The sequence below is a fragment of the Pyrus communis genome, chromosome 15 (genome assembly GCF_963583255.1).
Source record: "Pyrus communis chromosome 15, drPyrComm1.1, whole genome shotgun sequence".
Classification (NCBI taxonomy): Eukaryota; Viridiplantae; Streptophyta; class Magnoliopsida; order Rosales; family Rosaceae; genus Pyrus; species Pyrus communis.
The window spans coordinates 3,284,422-3,301,706 of NC_084817.1; the positions used below are offsets into that span (position 1 = coordinate 3,284,422).

General features: G+C 37.6%; 2 protein-coding genes and 1 non-coding gene across 4 annotated transcripts; 2 read left to right on the forward strand and 1 right to left on the reverse strand.

The window, feature by feature from the left end:
- The first annotated feature begins 477 nt into the window (after positions 1-477).
- LOC137718115 (uncharacterized) lies at positions 478-4,575 on the forward strand. The gene has a single exon (XM_068457619.1). It carries the CDS (start codon positions 478-480, stop codon positions 4,573-4,575), a length of 4,098 nt encoding a protein of 1,365 aa, XP_068313720.1.
- A 4,549-nt stretch (positions 4,576-9,124) lies between these two features.
- On the forward strand, positions 9,125-14,803 carry LOC137717629 (transcription initiation factor TFIID subunit 5-like). 2 transcript variants are annotated; one of them, XM_068457049.1, is made up of 19 exons: positions 9,125-9,385; positions 10,152-10,233; positions 10,336-10,414; positions 10,550-10,647; positions 10,742-10,798; positions 10,888-10,975; positions 11,053-11,162; positions 11,523-11,624; positions 11,763-11,914; positions 12,347-12,457; positions 12,540-12,609; positions 12,689-12,728; positions 12,823-12,984; positions 13,102-13,178; positions 13,342-13,458; positions 13,618-13,883; positions 13,959-14,054; positions 14,134-14,209; positions 14,314-14,803. In XM_068457049.1, exons 1-19 carry the CDS (start codon positions 9,195-9,197, stop codon positions 14,365-14,367), a joined length of 2,028 nt encoding a protein of 675 aa, XP_068313150.1. In that variant the 5' UTR covers positions 9,125-9,194; the 3' UTR covers positions 14,368-14,803. The 2 variants fall into 2 exon arrangements, with proteins under 2 accessions (XP_068313150.1, XP_068313149.1); XM_068457048.1 differs by having other exon boundaries at positions 12,820-12,984; positions 14,314-14,802.
- Positions 14,804-15,292: 489 nt separating this feature from the next.
- Positions 15,293-15,376, reverse strand: TRNAL-CAA (transfer RNA leucine (anticodon CAA)). The gene has a single exon. It is a non-coding gene; the product is annotated as a tRNA-Leu (tRNA).
- Positions 15,377-17,285: the final 1,909 nt, after the last annotated feature.

Below are 17,285 nucleotides of genomic sequence, written 5' to 3' on the forward strand. Positions count from 1 at the left end.
TTTTAGTATGGGGGCGGCTAGTGCCAAATTAAATCTTGGAAACACCTCGTCCCCGAAGCCAAAATCCTCTCTGAGGAAAACCAATGCCAAGTCTAAGATTGCCACAAATTCTTCCAACGGCGTACAAGTTGATGGCATGGACATTCAAGAAAGTGAGTTGGGGGGCTTTAACTTTAATGTTGCTGATCCTCAAGCTGCCAATGACGCAGCAGACAAAAGTACTCAAATTTATGGGCATGAACCGCCGGATATTGATAAAAATGTTACGGATATGTCGGTTGGGAACTTGCTGGAGAATGGAAGACATGTTAATGATGGCTTTGTGTCTGTAGAGAGAGATAGGCTTCAAGAAGCCATGATTGATGTTCAAGCTGGTGTGGTGGGTGCCACCTCTACTCTGGTAGAGGCGCCAATATCCTCATCTTGATTGGGTCCATAACTCAGGTATTCCCTATCCTTATTGATTTTATGATGATTATGGTCTGGAATGTAAGAGGTGCTGGAGGGAAACCTTTCTCTGTTACTGCTAAAGATCTCGTCAGATTGAACAAAGTGAATATTTTTGCTATCTTGGAACTCAGGATCAGTGGGGAGAGGGCAATTGAAGTCATAAAAGGTTTGGGTTTTTCAAATTATTATGTTGTTGATGCCAATGGTTTCTCTGGTGGTGTTTGGCTTTTATGGAATAATGAGGTTGTGAAACTGACTGTTGTGGCTTGCTCCTCCCAAACAATCACAGCTGTTGTAATGGATGGACAGATTCAGTGGATGCTAACGGTGGTGTATGCCTCTCCTTGTCCCCGGGTGAGGAGTCACTTATGGCCTTATCTTGATGGTGTTTCTGCAGCTTCTAACTTGCCTTGGCTTATTGCAGGGGATTTTAATGAATTGATTCATAGTTCAGAGAAAAAGGGGGGTAGGCCTGTTAATAAAAATAGTGGCCTTGGTAATTGGAGCTCTAGGAATAGCTTGGTGGACCTTGGGTTCATTGGTGCTAAATTTACTTGGAGCAAGAAAAATGAGCATGGTGAAATCGTCTGGGAAAGACTTGATAGAGGCCTTTGCAACATAGCTTGGAGACACCTCTTCTCTGAGGCATATGTTAGACATCTTGCCAAAGTGAAATCTGATCATTGCCCCTTGCTTATTGGCCTTCATTCCAAGCATATTCCTAACCCTGATTTGAAAGCTTTCAGATTCCAAGCTATGTGGATGCTTCACCCGGATTTTGAATCCTTTGTTAATGATACTTGGAGTAGTGTTCAAGGTGATGCTAGTTGCAAAACTACCATTCTTTCTTCTGAGCTTCAAAGTTGGAACCACAATGTCTTTGGATGTATTTTTCAAAAGAAAAGAAGGCTCTTAGCTCGTATATGCGGAATCCAAAAGGCTCTTTGCATTTGCCATGTGCCGTATCTGTTTGATTTAGAAAAACAGCTCACCAATGAGTATAGTACTATCCTTGAGCAAGAAGAACTCTTTTGGCTTCAAAAATCAAGAAATACTTGGCTTAGGGAGGGAGATAAAAATACCAAGTTCTTCCATCTCTCTGCGGTGGTGCGAAGAAGGAAAAATAAACTTGAAGGCCTCAATAATTCTGAAGGAGTGTGGACAGATGATAAAGAGAATTTAAAGTTGATTGTTGTCAACTATTTCAAAGATCTCTTCTCCTTTCGCATAACGACGTCAACTATGGAGAATCTGCCTCACATGTTCCCGTGTCTTATTGGTGAAGATTTACTTGTTCTAAATGGGGATGTCACCGATGATGAGATTAAAGCTTGTATGTTTGCTATTGGTGGGCTCAAAGCACCTGGACCTGATGGTATCCCTGCTAGATTCTATCAAAAATTTTGGCATCTCTGTGGCAAGGATGTTTGTGATATGGTTAAGGTTTGTTTCAATACAGCTCAACTCCCTGACAACATTAATAACACATTCATCTCGTTGATCCCTAAGGTTGATAACCCTACAAGCATGACACAGTTGAGGCCTATCAGTCTGTGTTCTACGCTCTACAAGGTCATCTCCAAAATTTTGGTGGGTAAATTGAGGTCGTTTCTCCATAAACTTGTTAGCCCAACTCAAGTGAGCTTCGTCCCGGGTAGGCAAATTATTGATAATGTCATTGTTGCTCAAGAAATCCTCCATAAGTACAGAAACACCAAAGGTAAAAAAGGGTTCATTGCTTGGAAAATTGATCTTTCCAAAGCTTATGATCGTCTTCAGTGGAGTTTTATTAGAGAAGTTCTATGGGAGATTGGGCTAAGAGGGAAAATTTTGGAACTCATCATGCAATGCGTTACCACAGTCAATTACCAAGCCATTGTTAATGGTGAGCTCACTGATTCTTTCTCCCCTCAATGTGGAATCAGACAGGGAGATCCTCTTTCTCCCTATTTATTTGTGCTTTGCATGGAAAAACTATCTCATATCATTAATGGTTGCATCACTACTAAGAAATGGAAGCCAGTTAAGATATCTAGCAATGGGCCTCCTGTCTCTCATCTCTTTTTTGCAGATGATCTTATTTTGTTTGCGGAAGCCTCCTCAACTCAAGCCAGATTACTGAAGGATTGTCTTGATATTTTTTGTGCCGTGTCTGGTCAACAGGTGAATTTTGATAAATCTTGTATTTACTGCTCTCCTAATATCTCTCGAAGTAAGGCTATTGAAATTGCCAACATCTGTGGTTCTCCTCTCACTTCTGATCTAGGACACTACTTGGGTGTTCCGTTACTGCATTCTAGAGTCAATAAAGAGACGTATGGAAACATTGTGGAAAAAGTTCAACGACGACTTTCTGCGTGGAAGAGCAATACTCTCTCTATGGCAGGTAGGCTTGTCTACATACAATCAGTTGCCTCAGCTATTCCAATCTACTCAATGCAATCTACTCGCCTCCCAGTTTCCATATGTGATAAACTTGATAAGTTGAACAGGAATTTCTTATGGGGTCACACTGAGGATAATTCCAAGGTTCACCTTGTTAAGTGGGAGACAGTATCCACGCCTAAATTTATGGGTGGTTTAGGCTTGAAAGATACTCATTTTATGAACCAAGCCATCCTTGCTAAAACTGGTTGGAAACTTTTGCAAAGAGACCCGGGCCTTTGGGCTCAAGTTTTGAAAGGAAAATATCTCAAACACTACGACATGGTGGGTGCTTGCTCTGCTAAGTTCACTAATTGTTCTCATACTTGGCGTGGAATCCTCTTTGGTGCCCAAATCCTCCCTAATGGTATGAGATGGAGAGTCGGAACTGGAAACCAAATTCATTTTTGGACAGACAACTGGCTTGAGAGTGGCGTTCTTGAAAATTTTGCTACCATCCCTCTTTCAGCTGACATGCTTGAATGGACTGTTGAAGACTTTCTTATTGATGATGGTTGGAATGTAGACTTGTTATATTCCTGCCTTCCTCCTGATATTGTGGAACATATTTTCAGTTTACATGTTGGAACTGCGAATCATAGGGATGATAAGGTAATTTGGAGCCTCACTAAATCTGGAACCTTCTCCGTGAAAACTGCTTATCTCTCTCTCTTTGGCGATGATGATATCATTCCTTGGAATTGGAATTTCATTTGGAAACTCAAGATCCCACCCAAATTAGTGACTTTTCTTTGGACTATCGGCCATGGGAAAATTCTCACCAATGTGCAGAGAGCTAGAAGAGGATTTACTAATAACCCGTGTTGCCCAATCTGCCCTAATATTGAGGAATCAATGGATCATATTTTCAGGTCTTGTAGGCATTCCCCTTCCTTTTGGAACGGTGTTGGAATCCCTTCTGAAGTTGCCCATTCCTTTGCTCTTGATTTCCAGAGTTGGATGGCCATAAACCTTAGGTCTCATTGTTCTACCATTCATGGGTTACCCTGGAATCTAATCTTTGCTTCAACTCTCTGGTATTGCTGGAAAGGGAGGAACAATCTTGTCTTCAATGAGGATCAACAACCGCCTGTCTCACCCCAGAAGTTCATTTTTCAATTTGCAAGGGATTGGTATAATGCCAACAAGTGCTCTTCTAGTAAGCCTCCTAGACAAATCATCTCAATCCATTGGATCCACCCGCCAATTGGTAAATATAAAATCAATACAGATGGGAGTTGTAAGGACCCATTTAGGCACATAAGTGCTGGAGGTTTGATTCGCAATTCTGAAGGGGATTGGATTAAGGGATTTGCTGCTAATTTGGGCAGAGGAACCATCATGGAAGCTGAGCTTTGGGGTGTTTTCATGGGCCTTTCTATAGCTTGGGATGAGGGATGCAGGGATGTAATCCTTGAATGTGATTCCTGGGATGCTGTTATTTTGATCCAAAAACCTATTTTGGATTCGCACCCGCTCTACAACCTCATTATTGACTGCAAAGAAGCCATCGGAAAAAATTGGAGATGTGAAGTCACTCATATCTATAGAGAAATGAATGCCTCAGCTGATCACATGGCTGACTTGGGTCATGGGCTATCTCTTGGCCTTCATGTTTTTGTTTCTCCTCCTACCACTGCTAGCAATTGTCTAGTTTCTGACTCTATTGGCAGGGCCCTCCCTAGGGCTGTTCTTGTCTGATTTTTTTTTCAGTTTTGTTTGCCGGGCTTTGCCCTCCCTTGTACCAAAAAAAAAAATAAAAAAGTAACGGTAATGTTAAGAAGGTTAATTTTTTTAGAATAATAGTTAGGTATTACCGTACCAGTGAGACGATAGAAAATTGGTCGCTCTGGTTTGAGGTTTGAGGGATGGATGAGCAGAAGGATAGCAGACAGAAAATTGGAAGAGGAGGCTGCAAAGAGATAATGGATGATATTTGGCTATGGCCGACTCTGGTACATGGAACGAATAAGGGCAGGATGCACAACGGGCTGGTGGTAAAGGACGATGGCTGGAGATAGAAGGAGATAGATGGCTGGGTAATTTTTCATTAAGGGAGAAGAAGCATGTTTGGTTAGCAGAATAATACATATTTGGCTAGATGAATAAAGCATGTTTGGCTATGTTTTTTTGGAAATTAAAGATGACAATCTCGTTGCTAAATCAAATTCGCAAACTAAATAATGCGTAACCAATAAGAAATAAAAAAATATCAATCAACACTTAAGTAATAATCTGATAATCAATATTTAAATAATAATTTGTTAATCAACAATTATGTCATATGATTTAACAAATTTAGTTTAACAATTTAGTCTCTTAGCATTACTCAAATTCGCCATTCACTAGATTCGATATATATATATATATATATATATATGTATTTTTTTTTTTTAGTACATCGATATTTTCACACTATATATAGAGAGGGGAAGTTCGGCTAACCCACTTAATAGGCAGTCTAATTTGGTATCAAATTTTGTCATCCATGAAATTTGAATTTAAGACTTCTCACTTAAATGAAAAAGAATATCATCAGACCTTAGTACTAAGTGGCTATTTCAACTTTTGTATATGGGAAATATCTTTGCCAAGATTTTTCTTTCTAATAATTATAAAATTAAAATTTTCAAACAAGTTGGTGCCGACCTAGAAAAACTCTCTTGCAAGTTATGAAGGTAGTTTCGAACTTTGTAACCAACAATAAGTTGCTCCCTGAACACTATTTGATTAGTATTGATACTAATTAGTGATATAGACTCATTTGCTTGGTCAAAGTTTTATCATAATACGACGCGAGTGGAAGAGTTGACTTTTGCATAAGAAATTCAAAATCGAATAGGGTTTCCCAAATTCGAATTGTCGTATTTATTTTTGTTCTCCAGATGAAAAGTCTAGTCTCCCACAAGTGGTGGACAAGTTGCACAGATTTTCTGCCTAATCAAAAGTTAAACCACCTCTTGCCTTGGGAATCAAGTAAGTGAAAAATTAGGGTTTGATTATCTCTAACGTAAATATAAGAAATCGTGCATAAGAAAACACTCCCTAATATAAGCAACAAAAAACAATTTACAACGGGAGCTTGATTTACAAATGTGAGAGAGTTGACGAGAGATTTTTCAGTGAGTTCGGACTACAAGATGGTATATCACATATCATTATACAAATGGTGAAAAACTTGAAAAATAAAACTTTCACCTAATTTTTTAATTTAACAAACGATATTATCTACACCAAGGAGAGGGGGCGAGCTTAGCCTCACAATTGTATAATGCCATATATGTGGTGTACCCTGTTTTCCAAACATAATGAAAAATCTCTTGGAGTTGAGGATGGGTTAGGTATTTTGCATAAATGGTTCAGATGTCGAAACCTTCACTGATACTTCATTGTGTATAGTTAAAGTACAATACCATATAAGCAATAAAATCCTGAAGACTTCAACCTGATGACTAAGAAAAAAGAGTATTACGTATCAATTGCAACAACTTTAGTTTAATAAAAAACACAATAATCCTTCGTGAATAAATCGGAAATCATATTCGCTGGCTCCACAAACGACGTGAGATTAGTAATTCGTGTTTGATTGTCAATAAAAATAGGTCACGTACATTTTTCTTGTTTTTGCTTAATTAAAAAAAATAAATAGAGACGAGCATATTGGAGAATAAGATGGGTGTTGCTATATATACACTTATTTTTACCTCTCATGTACTCTTTGTTAATTTATGTTCTTTGATTTTCTTTAATTCATTCGATTCGACAATTGAAAATTAAGAAGAATGTGTAAGAAGAAAAAAAGAGTGTATGGATAACAACACTACAAAAAATTGTATAGACAAGCTTGAGTGGAAATATAAGATATTATAATTGCATCATCTAGGACCCTGCCGTGGGTTTGGTCTTTTCTTGGTCTTCTTTCTCTAGCTGCGTCATCTTCCATTTATAAATCATAATTAAATTACAAGTACATTATGCATCTTAATTTATCCAACGGCTAGAAAACTCTACAAAGAAAGTAAGAGCTTCTAGAGACCACACGATCATCTTGAATTATTAACTTATGGCCCCATAAAACAATATAATGACCTTCTGGTCCCATAAACCAGACAATTTCCATGCTTAATCACATGTCGTTTGAAAGAAAGAATATCGCAACAAACACATCTTAAGCGATGCATGAACTTGATTAATTAAAGCAGCTTTAGCAAAAACTAATTGATCATCTCTTTATTTCGTACAAAAAAAAAACATTATAATATAAATACTAAGTGACGATAGAGCCTTATCTGGAAGTTGCATCTTCCTCCTATAGTGCTCTCTTTTCTTTGGCTTTTTTTACTAGACGAACTATTGATTGAACAACAAGCTAGACGGCCGGGGTTGAGTATGGATTTTTCATGCGGTACTTGTGATGGTGCTTTTGAATCAATTATTTATGTCTTTAGAGATTGTTCATTTGCTACTAAGATTTAGAAAAGTTATCCCGTTCCTAATCAGTTTTATACTGATGCATGTACTAATAATTGATTCAAATATAATCTCTCTTTCATAATGTAGTCTTGGACAATTTGGAATTGAGACTTAGTTTTTGTATGCCTTGTTGATTCCTGTGGCATTGGCGAAACAAAAGTATTTTTTAACAGGATTTTGCTCTCCCAAATGATCCCAAATCAATTATTATTGAAAGACTGGCTTCATGCAAGTATGGTTTCCTCCATGAAGTCTCTTTTGAACACATGCTTTTTTTTTTTATTAGGAACCTACTCCTGAGGATTAGGTAAAGCTTAATGTTGATAGATGTCGCAAGGGTGACCTCATTGGTGCTGGTAGTGTCCTAAGAAACTCGTCGGGGGCATGGGACTCTAGTTTTTGTGCTAATCTTGGTCGATGTGAGATTTTATGTACTGAAGCTGGGGGGTTTTTATTGGGCTGCAACTCGCGTGGAATAATGGAATCAAGAAGATTATGGTGGAATCAAATACTGCATTTGCAATACAATTGATTTTAAATGCAAAAGTGGATAATCACTATGTGGGAAGTTTTAGCATGCCATGTTCTTTTGCACCAAAATTGATCTTGTGAAATCGGCACATTTACCGTGAAAGAATTTTGTTGTTGATGATTTGGCTCATTGGAGTTTTTTATGCAATTTGGGTTCAGTTACAAATATAGTTACAAATATATTTTTTTGAGCAAGCTCCTTCTTCGTAAAATTCTTATGTCGTCTTTCCTTTTCTTTTGAGCTTATGCACCGCCAATAAAAGTATTGTGCCTATTAAAGATTCATAATAATATATCTTTTCATTTTTTGAGCTAATAAATAAGTATATCTATATATTATAAAAATATATCTTTTTATTTTTTTGAGCTAACAAATAAGGTTGTCTGTATATTATTTTGCTTATGTACTTTTGTAAAAGAAATAAGGTTATCTATATATTATTTTCTTATGTACTTTTGTAAAAGAACTTATCATGCGTTAGTGTACGGACTAACAATACAACCCGGCTCCATGCAGGAGCCAAAATATCGTTCGGGTTGGTCAGTGGACACTGCATGTATGGTTGAAACATGCTCATTCTTTACAAATATCTTCATCGTATAAACTGCATAATCAAAATTGTTTATATTCCTAATTTTTATTTTAAGATCAACCTTACAAAAAAATTATTCTAATCTAAGTTCATTTAGTCGTCTAAATGTATTATATAAGTGGGGACCGTTCATCATGTATATGTTAGTTGATACTTATATCGTCAATTTGTTATATACATTTGGATAACTAAATAATCATCGATTCAAATGATTTTTTATGGGTATAATCTTCATATAAAGATTGAGAAATTGAACGGTTGTAATTATTGAGTTAATAAAGTTAATATACACGATTCGAAAGAAGAGAGCTATGCGCATTCACCCTGAAGAGAACGCAAGTATTCCATATATGTAATTATTCTTGCAAAAGGTTGAAGAGAGTTTGAACTCAGGACGTAGTGAGTTGAGAGAATGATCTTCATTCTCATTCGTCAACTGGTCACATTCCTCATTTAGAAAAATAAGGCCCAGCCCAGGTCAGTATCAAACCAATTGCAAGTTGATTTGGCCCGACTAACGGAAAATTACAAGAGTTGTGAGCCCGAAACCCACAACGACTTCGGATCGTTGATTCGAGAAATTGTGGGCCCTGAGGCCCAAAATTTACAAAAACCGGGAATTTGAAGGGCAGGAGGAGACGAGAGGGACTGAATCGCTGAAGGGGTTTTCCGTTCACAGTTTCGAACACAGAGAAACTGCGATTGCAAAAAGTGGTGGCGGAGATGTCTGAGGCGGTGGACGACGAGAGCGTGCGGAAGTTCGTGACGGCTTATTTGAAGAAGAAGGGCTTCAAGCAGGCGGAGAACGCTTTTCAAGAAGAACTAAACAAGAATACCAACAGCTCTTCGTCCCCGATCTCTTTCAATTCCCAATTGGACCCCGACGTCGCCAAGCACGTCCTCTCCTTCTCCCAGTAATCTCTCTCTCCTCCTTCTCTCTCTCTCTCTCTCTCTCTCTTGTTTTTCTTGCACTTCCATTTCGTATTTTGTTGTTAATTTTCGGGTTCTAAGGGTTATTTGTGATGCTTGCGGGATCTAGCTGCAATTTTGATTTTATGGTCCTGATGTATGGAAAATTGAACTTAGGAGCTGAGTTCTGAGTATTTCTCATTGGAATTTCGATTGGTTTTAGTGGGTCGAGTTTCGGACTTTGGCACTACTAGAATTGGGAATTTCAGAGAGCTAAGAACTAGTTTCCTTTAGGTTAATCGCATTGTCGAGATCTGTTCAGTATGAAGGTCTCCGGATATTATGAAATTAGGGTGTCGTAGTTGAGTATATTCTGTCTCGAACAATGGAATTTCGATTCGTGTTTTAGTGGAGGGAGCTTGGAACTTTAGCATGAATAGAATTGAGAACGTTGGAGAGCTGAGAACTAGTTCCCGGAAGGATAAAAGCATGGGCAATATCGGCTCAGTACTAATAAAGGTGTCTTGAGGTCAATGTTCTACAGTATCTGTATGGAAACTGTACGAAAAAGAAGATTATAGTATGGAAGTCGAATCATTATTTGATTGATTATGCACTTCAATGTCAGTGTTTCTAAGACGATAGGCAAATCTGAAATAGGAGCATTCGTTTTACGTGGACACGTATATGCTTATGTTTCTCTTTGTTCATTCTAGTGTTTTTGATTCAAGGTTGCTTTTAATTCCTTAGTTGGCATTCTTTGTTTTACAGGTATGAGGAAGGTCCAGCACAGTATCAAGATGGATATGCCAAGTTGAGATCATGGACTTACACTTCACTAGATTTGTACAGGGTAACTTACTTTTTTGAGTTAATTTTTCTATGGATTTTATTTCTTATACTTTAAGGTTTTATATTTTCTGCATATTAAAAATGGCCTTATTTATATATGCAGCATGAGTTGCTTCGCGTTCTCTATCCTGTATTTATTCATTGTTTCATGGATCTGGTTGCTAAAGGTCATATACAAGACGGTATATCTCTTACTTCTTGCCATGTATCGTATAGTTTTATGTGATTATCGTTGATATCTTACTCTCTAGAGGCTTAAACTTCTGAAGTAACTACTTGCCAATGAGTGAACACCTGTTCTTTGTTCATGTTACCAGCTCGGACATTTTTCAATAGCTTCCGTGAAGACCATGAAATGATGCACCTACGAGATCTACAGAAGTTGGAAGGCGTTCTTTCACCCTCTCATTTGGAGGTGTTTACTCCCACAACACTCTCATTAATGCATTTTTTATTAATGGTTACATCAACACCTTTAAAAAATTTCTCTTATTTCTGTTGTTACTCAGGAGATGGAATTTGCTCATTCTCTTAGGCAGAGCAAAGTCAACATAAAGATATGCCAGGTAATATTCTGGTTCTTCTTTTAGTTATTTATGTAGGCTTTGTATATATATAGCTGAGCAACATATTTTTGGGTCAATTATCTTTCCAGTACTCGTATGAGCTTCTGCTGCAGTTTCTACACAAGTCACAATCCACCACAGTGCTTGGGATTATCAATGAGCATATTAACTTCCAAGGTATATTGATTTGACTTGTGGTTGAAAGGGGGATATGCTGCATAACAAAATATCTAATGTTTAAATTGGTTTTGTAGTTTCTCCTGGACAACCCAGCTCAATTTCCGAAGATGCTGAGGCTGTAACACTTACCGGAAGTAGCCTGGATTCAGCTAATCAGATAAACCAGAAGGAAATACATTGGGGGGTGAGTCAAGAATGCTGATGAGTTACTATATAGTGTGTATGTCAAACTGGTTCTAGTGCTTTAATTGAATTTCTCTGCTGAAAATGAATAAACTTATGTTTGGAAGCTGCATGAAGATTTTTCAAGAATTTCTCATATTACTCATTTGGTGCATATTGGAAGTATCTTCTTGCTTTTAGAAAGATAAAGTTTCTTTTGCTTTTGCATTACATGTTACCCTAAGCTACGGGTTTATATTTTAATAATCACTTAAAAATATGTTTATTGAAATAAGGCAAGTTTTGTGTAAAACATGCACAAAACATGCCGACACATGTGTACTTCCCTGACTTTATATATCACTCATATATTTTTTTGTAGTTGCTCGAAGATTCCTTTGAAGAACGCTTGGAAAAGGCTGGGGCCTTAGACTCTGAAAAAGCAGAAGGAGAAAGCAAAGAAGGGGATGGGGATGAGAATAAGGTGCAAATATGTTTTGAAATGCTGTAACAACTTCATAGCTTCAAAGTACAATTACTGAAGTAATGTGTTTGTAACTATTGACTGGTATATCATTGACTTGAAAATCTGTTTTTTTTTTTTTTTTTTTTTTTTGTTCAGAAAAAATCAAGTGAAGGAGCTAAACAAGGGTCTTCAAACAAAAAGTTGAAAAAGGACAAGGCTTCTGGTGCAACGGCGAAAACTGCACGCCCTGAGGCAACCCCTGTAACTGCAGTACCAAGAGTCAAACCAGAGCTTACTCTGCCAGTAATGTAGTTTCTGGGATCCCTTCCCCCACCTTTCTTTTGACTTTGGATGTAGCTAATAGTAGAAACTGTATGTTGAGATAAAAAATAGTATTGGTTCCTAATTGTTTAAATGAGACTTATTAAATTTAAACTAGAAGTCAGTAAAGTTGGGATCAATTGGAGTAGATACTTAGCTTGAGTTTTATGAAGAATTTTCAGTTCCATGCAAAGCTATTACATGGATCAAAAGGGAGTTGATTTTGTCAGCTACCAGTACGTAAAGTTGATTGATTTTATTAACTGACAGGTAGTAATTTTGAACATGGATTCATTAGATACTTTTGTTAAATGAAGCCTTTCGCTGCATGTCTGTTCAGGGTCTGGGAATAGGAAATTGTTAGTCCATGCTTGAGATCCAATGCAGGTTATTTACTAATCTTTTGTTGATTGCTTCAGTCCCACAGAGGTTGAACAGTCAATCTTTGAAGACTTGAGAAACCGTGTACAATTGAGTAGTGCTGCACTGCCATCTGTCAGCTTTTATACATTCATCAACACACACAATGGGTAATTCCCTTAACTGTCTCTGACCAACACTGGGTTCCATTTTATAGTCCATTACTTAGCTTTTTGTTCAACAATTTGCCAGTTTAAACTGTTCGTCTATATCCCATGATGGATCCATGGTTGCTGGTGGATTTTCAGACTCGTCGCTGAAGGTTTCATCTTATCTTATTAGTTCCTTGTTGTGCATATTGCTCTCCAAGTGTGTGTTAATATTGAAGCATTCTTCAACAGGTATGGGATATGGCAAAGATTGGGCAACAAGGCCTTGATTGTAAGTCTCATAGTAGTTTTTGTGTGACGATTTTTTTTTCTTGTTTGTGAAATATGCAAATATGCAATTATATTGAACTATGCTTGTGCAGCAGCTTTGCAGGGTGAGAATGGTACCACCACTTCAAGTGAACAAGTTTTGTCAAATGGTGGAAAAAAACCATATACCTTGTTTCAGGGTCATTCGGGGCCAGTTTATTCAGCTACATTCAATCCCCTTGGGGATTTTATACTTTCCTCTTCGGCGGACTCAACTGGTATGCTGTCTAAGCTGTTATATATCTCTCTCCCCCTCCCCCTCTCCCTGTCCCATCCCCTCTCTCATACCAATAGACTAGTTGATAACAGTAAGAAACTCCATTGCTATGCTGCAGTTCGGTTGTGGAGCACAAAATTAAATGCAAATCTTGTTTGCTACAAGGGTCATAATTACCCAGTATGGGATGTTCAGGTATTTCTGGTTGAACTTGACATAACCGCAGTAAACTCACGTTTTCTAGCAACAGATTTTAAATCTTGACTTTTGGTCGCATGGGATGCATTTTTGTACTTCTTTATCCACTTCAATCTACCTCTTTTAATTCTACTCTAATGGGAGAGGTTGTCTTATGCAGTTTAGCCCTGTCGGTCATTATTTTGCCAGTGCTTCACACGATCGAACAGCAAGGATTTGGTCTATGGACAGAATACAGCCTTTGAGAATAATGGCTGGGCACTTATCTGATGTTGATGTCAGTAACTCTCTCTCTCTCTCTCTCTCTCTCTCTCTCTCTTTATGTCTGCATCTGTATTGTTGTATATTTGAAGATGTTCAGTATTTTATTGAATTACTGCCTCTGTAATCCATGCTACCAAATTCTAATGTGTGGATTTTTTTTGTTTTGTTTTAGTGTGTGCAATGGCATGCCAACTGCAACTACGTTGCCACTGGCTCTAGTGATAAAACAGTTAGATTGTGGGACGTACAAACTGGAGAGTGTGTCCGAATATTTATTGGTCACAGGAGTATGGTTTTGTCTCTGGCAATGTCACCTGACGGTCGCTACATGGCATCTGGTGATGAAGACGGCACAATCATGATGTGGGACCTTTCAACTGGGCGCTGTGTTACACCTTTGACGGGTCACACCTCATGCGTATGGACACTTGATTTCAGGTAGATCATCTTTTCTTTCTCTTACCATAGTTTTCCGTTTAGAAAACTGTCTAAAGTATGATTTTGATATGTCAGTGGTGAGGGTTCGCTTCTTGCTTCTGGGTCTGCCGATTGTACTGTAAAACTATGGGACGTAACTGCAAGTACAAAGTTGCCAAGAACTGAAGAAAAGTGAGTTCCTCAACTCTTATTTCGTTCTTATGAGATTCTTTAAACACAGTGATTTCACTAACATTATGGTTTCGATCAGCAAAAGTGGAAATACCAGCAGACTCCGATCATTGAGGACTTTGCCGACCAAGTCTACTCCCGTCTACTCGTTACGGGTAAATGCACAAATTGTCAATAACAGCAACTTATCCATCTTTGCTCAATAATTATAAACAGGTGAGAATTACATTTAATGTTTGTGATTTTGTTCTGGTTGCAGTTTTCTCGAAGAAACCTTCTATTTGCTTCTGGGGTTCTTTCAAAAACTGTATAAAGTTCACTCCGTCTAGGCTTGATCTAACACGAGGAGAGGTCTCGTAACGTGCTGTACAAGTCTCGTGACCGGCCCTTCTCATGCTGCTGTGTGCCAACAGTCGGTAAGGCACCTCGTGTGTCACGACACATTGAGAGATTTTGTGACAGTTAAATGGTGTATGTTTTTATTGTCCCCGGATACATTTTGCATAAATTGTAGTTTCGTACTCGATCCCTTTGCGACAATGGCTCCGAGTAAATGAACAGAACCCTCGATTTTGCGCTCTTATAGTGCAAAATTGATCTTTTCCGCTTGTATGGTTTTCATGCCCCTAAAGTAGGGTTTTAACTTTTAATGGCTCCTACGGTTCCTTGTAAAGAATGATTGTACGAGAAACCATTTGTATTTGTGTTTTTAACCCAACAGTCAGAATATTCATGGTAAATTGGTAATTCACAATCTCCTGATCTCAGACTAAACAAGTAATTTTGAAATTTGAATGAGATTGCGAGAATTTTGGTTTTTTTTTTTTTTTTTTTTTTTTAAATGGAACTAGCTGGTCGTTTCGCCACGGTCGTCCATCTTTCCAGAGGCTAAAAGATTTATAGAGGCATTTTTAATCTCCCTAGCCACCATGTGAATCGACCTCAGGACGTACTATCTGAAATACAAGATTGAAATTCGTTCTCAACCACTACATGAGTCGAAACAAGAGTCGGATATATATAAGTATCATTCACATTTCACATTCTTAACATATCTTGCATTTACTAATGCACAACGAACGAAAAAGTGAGTCAATTTTTTGGATTATTTTTCATTCATATATCTTACGTTTACTAATACACAACACAACGAAAGAAAATGTGAGTCCAATATTTGGTATCATTTTCCATTCATGATTTCTTCCATCGTTATGTCGTTAAAAAAATGAAAAAGGAAATGTCAGAAGTGGGATTTGAACCCACGCCCTCGTTAGAGGACCAGAACTTGAGTCTGGCGCCTTAGACCACTCGGCCATCCTGACTGGATGATGTTGGTGGCTAAGGTACACAATTTTACATATATATCGTTTAACTAAAATTCCAAGATCACAAAAGCAGAAGGGAAAAACCAGTGCAAGAATTCATGCATCTCAGTTTAAGCTATAAGTTCCTTTTCTTGCAATTGAATATTAGTTTGTCAATTTTTTTTACATGTTGGCCCTTAACAACATTGCACTTTACAGAAGGAAAAAAAAACATGAATAAAAGGGGTTTTTATAAAATCTTAAAAGTTGTGGAGTGATTTTGGTAAACATGTCGTGAGAAGTGGATGAATAATTGATTGAAATACCTTTCTGAAACGTAGTGGAGAATGCATTTTAAAGGTAGAGCGAAGAACTGTAACTGTCATAACTACTTAAGTAGGTCTATGACCACTAAAAAAATATACTAATTAGAGAACGAAATGCACGAACTACCTTCATTCCCCTAGAGTTGTTTGTTTTTCCGATTAACTTGGCGCTTGTCTATTTAGCCCTAATTGATTTGGTTTCTGAGAGCACTGACAGGGCTGAACTCGTAACAAGACCAAATTCTTTTTAGATAATCAAGGGTAAAACTTGACCCAACAGGATCCTCTTCGGATCCTTTTGATGAGGATCTTGAGGATCTGTAAATCATGTCTGTTCATTGTATATCGTACGGTCAAATTTTGTCAAGTACTGTTTGTATTTAATTTTAAATAAAAATATTTAAAATGATTTTTTACCAGACGATGTACAATAAACGGATCACAGGGATCCTCATAAAGAGGATCCGGATTCAAAACTTGACATCGCATCCTAAAATCTTAATAAATAACAGTAAAAGGACAGTACTTGGCCATAGTAAAATATGCACCCAAGGAACTTTTGGCACCATGAAATGCACCAGTTTCTCTGACCAAACAGAAAACACTTGCCGCGAACAGCAGCGATAAAACGACCAGTACATGCAATCGGCCATGATACATACATGACTAAGCTCATAATTTTGGACAAAGCAGGTATTTTCTCACTCCAATGCAATCAATAACGTCCATTTAACAGCATAGTTGGTGAGATACAAGCTTAACGGAGTTTCTGAATTGATCTAAAACCAGAAACCCTACACAAGGTGATATTCGGATGAAGTAAAAAACGAAGAGACAACCATTATCAAAGGGGAGAAAAGAAGAAGTCGCCATATATATATACTCAGCAAGGGAAAATTTCTGCATACCATATTTCCATATACTTGTATGAAAAAACCATTCCCAGAATTAATTTTCTTCAAAAGTAAAAAAGAACATACATACAATGATTTTTCCATTAAAGCCTTGTACAAAAAGGCATCTACCACTAAATAATAATTGAAATTTGTAAGAGGATTAACCGTATGAAGAGGGCAATTCGTGTCGGTCTTTACGAAGGCTTCCAAAAATATGGGAAAGCACTTACTGGTTGAACTCCACGCTCTCCAAACCTACACAAGGTGTAGCGAATCCAGATCCTCCGCTGAAATAAACAAAAGGGGGGCTCCATTATCGCAGACATATCTCCCCATGGCCATCCGCAGTGAAAGAGAATAGCTGAGCTCCAACACTAACGCCATATGGGGATGATGAACTCAAAAGCAACGTCCAACAGGCAGATGTGATATATTATATACTATGACGATGAATCAATAGTATCCTGCAAATTTTCACAAGAATTTGGATTATTTAAATATACGTGTGTATATCAGCTCCTGATCAAAACCTTAGCAAAAACCTAAATACACTATAACAACCAATCATCAAAGAAAAGGTCTCATCTACAAGGGGGAATCACACATGAATATAGAGCAGAAGCAGGCTTAAACTTTATATGTTTGACGGAAGATATACTTGAATGAAACTCTGAAAGATAATAAATAATGTTTTAACAATTTATA